The sequence below is a fragment of the Leptonychotes weddellii genome, chromosome 13, assembly GCF_054177405.1.
Source record: "Leptonychotes weddellii isolate Sample4059 chromosome 13, ASM5417740v2, whole genome shotgun sequence".
Taxonomy (NCBI): domain Eukaryota; kingdom Metazoa; phylum Chordata; class Mammalia; order Carnivora; family Phocidae; genus Leptonychotes; species Leptonychotes weddellii.
The window spans coordinates 2,247,208-2,253,207 of NC_138381.1; the positions used below are offsets into that span (position 1 = coordinate 2,247,208).

Here is a 6,000-nt window from a genome sequence, read left to right on the forward strand (position 1 = left end):
TTTGCCTTTTGGCCAAGGGTGTCCATGCCCGTCTGCCACCCTGTGGGGGGGGCTCACATCTTGTGGGGACGACCAGGCCCGATCGAGGCAGAAGCCACGGCAGGCTCATCCACCGAGGCATTAACATAAACAATAGCCTCACTCTGGTAGGACTCCATGCCTGGATTAAGGTCACCAGGGCTTCTCGCTGGAGTAGAAATCACCGCTCTTGCGTGGGGAGAATCAAGGGTGGGATGTACAGCTAAGCAGACTCACCCTAGATCTGCCTCGGAAAGCCCTGTGTGTTCACTTTGCAATAATATTTCTAGAACACACTAACATTCTCCTGTGTCATAACCACAGCTCATTCTTCACATAACCCACCAGTGACTTGTTATTTTAAAAATCCATGTAATCTACAGCCAACTTGAGACATCTCTTAAAATCATTTACATCGATTTTATCTTTTGACCAATGTAAGGTACCTTCTCTCCCCGCCCATGAGCCCACCATTCTGCCGCATACAATCAAACAAGGGGAACTTTCTGCAGGCCATTTACCTTGGTCCCACAGTCATGCTCTCTCAGCCACACCACTCAAAACTGGGTGATATGCAGGTGCTATCTTACAGCGAATAGAATCGGGAAGACACACAGTAGGAACAGACACTACTTAGGAAGATTTATAGCAACCGAGCTTAGAGTTAGGGTTAATGCACAGCTCACGTCCAGGCATGCTAAGTTAATATTAAGGCTTCTAAATCTCACCAACAGCAAGGAAGAATGCGAGACCGTGTAACCCCGAGTGGCCACCTGGCATGACTTTGGCCACTCTGTTGCTCATAAAACTAATTCCTGGCGCTCTGTAGGAAGCTGGGAGGGCCGGCAGAGAGAGCACAGAACGGATGTGGTTTCTCCTGTAAATCCCATACCGAAGCTGTCACTCCTGCTGCAAAAGAAACATACCTGTATAGTAAAGCTGCGAACCTTCTCTATCCCAATGTAGACTTGAAAAGCCCTCTAGCACGTCGCATCGGGCTGGAAGGCGCTTCCTCCCCTTCCTCGGTCCAAAATCTTACGGTCTGGTGCCCGCTACAATGTTAAGAAAATGTGGTGACATAATTGGGCTCAGGGCTCCAGAACTTTCCCCTAAATCTTTCTTCTTGTTCCTTTTTCTGACGTCCTTCCCCCGGAGTGCTGGGGGCTCCCACTGCCGACTCCTCCTTCCTCTGTCCCCTCGGTGGTCGCCATCCATCCTCCGCACGCCCTCACCCTCGGACCTCCGTCCCCCACTTACCCTCCTCCAAGCCCAGTCAGGAAGGGACGCTTGCTGGAGGATTTGGGGGCTCTGCCAGTGGTACCATATGGACTCAACCGCCACTCTGTGTCCCCTGGCAGGTGCCCTGGCTCAAGCAGAGACGGAGCCCTGTGCCCTCTCATGCCCACAGCCAGCCCGGGCTGTGCACCATGTACCAGGTAAGACGTGTGCTGACCCCCCCAGGCCCCTCCTGTCCTCCTCAGTCAGCGGGGGCCGCATCCGGGCACGTTCCAGCCCGTGGGCTGCAGCAGGTGCAGCAGGTCTGGAGTGCCTGGGGGAGTCACGTTTGCAAAGCGAGGGGGCCAGGTCCTCAGGGGAAGCAAGCAAAGGTCAAGGTGAGAAGACCGAAAACTCTTGTTCAAGAGGCCTTTGAATTCCCAGGCGGGATCCTGCACAGATGACCCACAAAGGGCCAGCTGTGGGGTCAGGGCAGTGGATGGGCCCCTGGGACCAGCGGGGCCTCAGCGGTTCCACGGGCACCAGGGCACGGGGAGCCGGCTACCACCGTGACATTGACCTGCCCTTGAAAACCAGTGCCTGATGTACACTGAGCGATTGCTAGTTGAATTGTCACATGACGTGTGTCCTTGGGAAGGTCGATGGCGGGTGCTGTCCCCACCTGGGCTCGGTGGGGCCTACGCTGGGATGGAGGACGAGCCGTCACCTGTCCTCATCTGCTGCTCGGAGCACGGAGGGCCCACAGGTGAGTCCGGACAGCAGGGGGAATCAGGAAAAGCAGCATCACCCCAGAGGAGGTCCTGAGTCCACCAGGAGTCACACTCCTACTTACGCACGGTGGCGGCCACCACACGGGTTTGCAGCCACGGGCCGACGCTTTCAGGTGACAGTGTGCGCCCGATTCAGACACCTGAGTGTGTCACCTGGGGAGATGCAGAAGGTTGGGAACCCGTGCCTGAAGAGGATGGACAGCGTGGTGAGCGTACTGTCCGGACACGCTTGTGGACCATCCCCTCCCAAGAGCATCAGCGGGACAGGCTGTTGTCCAGCCCCTGTGGCCACTCGCTCTGTAAACGCCTCTCTCTGCAGCTCGTCGGTCAAAGCAAACGCCCTCCCCGGGAGGCCAGTGCCCCCGCATGCTCCGTGAAGCCACCGGAGCGCCAAAGCCCCTGCCACAGCGGCCCCTGGTGCGTGTGACTGGGTAACAGTGGGCCCCACACCTGGGTGTGAAGCCCCCACGTAGGGCCAGCTTGCCCCTTTCCCCCAAAACCACTCCACGCCTTCCTTCCCCAGGCTCTCCTCCACCGACGAGACCGCTTCTGTCAGAAGCCGAGCTCTCCACAGAGGGAGACGGGCTGCACTCTTCGGGTCACACCAAGAATGTTGATTGTTCTCTTTAAAAAACTACTTGGCAGAGAAAAAGCAACACCCCTCTCCTCCGCCTCTTCACCCCAGACCAACTTCTGTGCATGCATTAAAACAACCAGGCCTGAAAGAAAGAGTCTGCACAACACCATCTCTGGCCACCAGCGGGCACACTAAGGTTCAGAGGACACACTGCGGGGTTCTGGTCCTGGGTTCTTTGTATTTATTGTTTGTTCATTTATGGACTCCCCCTAAATACTGGGCACCCCAAAAGCGATTTGGATTGGCTTGCAAGAACACACGCGAGAATACTGAAACAAGCACAGCACTGGCTAGCGGTGTGTATGTGTGCATGGTACTCGCCTGTCTGCTAAGTGACCCGAAGTCGAAGACAGACCCCGAGTGGAAACCAAGGGCGGAGTTGCCACACGGACCAAGCCAGTGGGCTCCCCAAAGTCGTTACTGACAGTGCAGACCCCCCGAGGGCCTAGTCCACCCCCAGGGCCTCAGTGATCCACGTGGCAGGTCCCCACCATGCGAAATGCTTTTCAGGAGGCGCCTGTGTGTCGGGTGCACAGAGGACAGGCGGGCCGGGTCTGGGAGCCCCGGAACCTCCCTTCCGCAGGGAGAGACACTGCCACGCTGTTCTCACGCTGAGGAAAGCAGTGCAACCGGGTCTTCTCTCCTCTCTGAGCAAGAGCTTCTGATGATTTGAAATGTCTCCCTCCAGCAATTTGGGATCCATTATTGTTTCAAGAAGATGGTCGTGTGTACCGGAGGGTAGATCTAATGGCACTTGACACAGGCCTGCTTCGGTAAATGGCTTCAGAATGCACCTGTCTGAGATTCTGTGGCAAAGGGCACTAGACACAGGCATGCAGAGGGAATAAAGGCCGCTGGATAGAGCCGGGAGCTGAAGCTCGGACTCTCAGCACTTAGCCGAAACCATCTTCCCTCCCCCGTGGCTCGGAAACTCCAAAGCTACCAATAAGCAATGCCGAGCAGACATTCTGTACCCTGACCTTCCAGAACACTCCTCCTTCTCCCTGTGTCCTCGTGAGTCTCTCTGCAAATCCACCAGGAAGGCTAGGAAAGAGCCAGCCCCCATGACATCAGGGTGACCAGCAAAGGACACGTGGGTTCCACAAGCCAACCCCCACCAGGAATTCTTTGATTCCAGGGGATCCAACACGTGTCCTAGAACTACCGGAGCTCAACCTGCAGGGACGGAACGTGACCACCGCATGTGGGGATAGAGTAGCCCACGCCGATGGTGGCATCCTATTCGGGAACCCAAACGCAAGTTGGAGAGGCCGGAATTGCAAGGGAGAGACGGGGAGCAGCTTGGTGGAGGGCAGTCCCCTAGGGAAATATCAAACCCTTTTTCCTTGCGTGTCCTGCTCTGCCCAGCCGGCCACCTCTCCCTGCACGGGGCCCCCATCTCGGGGGGATGCGTGAAGCACGGGCACTGTGGGGGTGCCAGGCCTCATGCAGGACACCTGGCGCCACAGCCACCCCTCCCTGGGGGCGAGCGAGGACCAGCGACGGGACGCCGTCCACCCTTGACTCCCCCCAGCTCCTAGTCCCTTGGAGGCCGCAGGCCACTTCACAGGCCTCCCTGGCTGGAGAAGGCCCAGGCAGCTACCACGCACACCAGAGTTCAAGAGCCAGTGACACCTCGTGCTGCAGACAAGTGCCGAGTAAGACTCAGAAACGCGGGCTGTGGCCCTCTCTTCGCCTGAAAAGCACCAACGCAGCGGAAGTCGCCATCAGCGCTGCCCACTCCGTGGGGGTCCCGTGCCACTGGAGAGAAATACGAGAGGCGCACGTGCCGCCCCAGCCCTGGGCACCCCTAGGTCTGTCACGCCTGCCTGTCGGCCACGCGACGCCTGAGCCACGCTGGAAGGACACCCAGGGGCCCCGGGAGCCGCGGGCTCCCCTCCGCCTCTCACCGGCTCTGGCCTTGGGGCCACTGCGTTTCTGCTCAGACCTCAGCTTCTCGACCATAAAGTAAGTGTCAGATGAAGGACTGGGAATATTTCTCTGAAGACTGGGGTGCAGCGTGTCCCCAGGACATCCCCGCAAGCGCTCGCGGTGACCCAGGTTTCGCCAGCCCCGCAGCAATCGGGATGCCTTCCTGTGCACTCGGCCTGTGAGGGCTCGGTCTGCGCAGGACAGACAGGAATCCCCGTCTCCCGGCCTCCAGACACTCCCCGCACGCTCCCGGGGCCCAGCCTTTCCCCGGGGGGACGGGGGTCTGCTTCCCACCACAGCTGAACTGGGGGCCCACGACCCTCACTTGCTGGAAAACCTGCTGCAACTTGTCTTTTTCTTCCAAAGAGAATGTTCCAGACCCCACGCCCCTGAACCTGCTTGCTCACAGTCTGCGCAGAGACCATTGGATCCCAAGAAGAGACTTCGGGGCTCATCGTTTGGGTTTATAGCTCAGTTGTGACGTCCGCTTGACATTTATGCTAAAAGAGCTTCTGTGCACGTCAGACTCATCGAGGTCTTTGTACATTGAGTGCCTGGAAGTAGCGGGGCGTGCCGACATCCCGTCCTGCTTCTCGCCGTTCTGGGGACAGCGAGGAAGCCACAGGAAGGCCTCACTCCAGAACAGCCGGCGCCAGACGCCCTGACTCTGGGGAGCAGACCTGCCCTGTGGGGCAGACCTTGCCTCTGCCAGGAGCTCTGCGGCTTCCCTGGGGCGAGGGGCCGAGACACTGCCATTTCTGCTGAGCACGGGGCGCGCTGCTGGCCCTCCCATCACCGGGGGGGATGCCTCGGCAGAAGGGCCCCTTAGAGCTGGTGAGCGCCAGGTGGCCAGTGCAAGACCGAGAGGGGAGGCCCGGCGCCGGAAACCCACCACCATCTTACGGCTTTCGCAGCATCTGAGAGCAGCTTCCAGCCCGACAGGTGCCCCCAACCCCTCCGCCCCCTCCGTTGTCCTCCCCTCCACCGCGCCCACCTCCCAGGATGACAGAGCCTGACCGCGGGCATCAGGCGGGGACACGGGGCTTGCTGTGTCTTTCTGTGCCCAGGGGCACAGCCTCTTGTCATTCCGACCCCTGCACGCCCACCGAGGACGGTCCAGCCGTCCCTGCGGGGGAGGGGGTGGTTCGTCTCCCGATTTCCCAGGAGAAGTCAGAGCCGCACTTCCCCCCCACCCCGCCTGCCGCCCCCCGACAGCAGCCTGCATCCCCGCCCTCAGCTTCACCGTCCGCTAGCCGCAAAGCCCTGCACCCTGGTCACGGGACAAAGCGCCGGTCCCTTCCGAGCCGACCGCTGGGAACAACAGCAGGGCCACAAGGCCGAGCCCGCAGACCGCACAGCCCACCCACGGGCTCCCTTCCCGGGATCTGAGAAGCAATCTACGTCAGG

At 59.5% G+C, this 6,000-nt stretch overlaps 1 protein-coding gene across 4 annotated transcripts in view; it reads left to right on the forward strand.

Moving 5' to 3' along the window:
• Positions 1-6,000, forward strand: part of MBP (myelin basic protein) — a 64,073-nt gene that overhangs the window by 38,962 nt on the left and 19,111 nt on the right. For 2 of the 4 annotated variants that reach the window (XM_081800990.1, XM_081800992.1), the window contains exon 3: positions 1,377-1,454. The exons of the other annotated variants lie outside the window; for them this stretch is intronic. In XM_081800990.1, the coding sequence (XP_081657116.1) occupies positions 1,377-1,454 (78 nt within the window). The remainder of the gene's footprint in view (positions 1-1,376; positions 1,455-6,000) is intronic. 4 annotated transcript variants of the gene reach the window in all.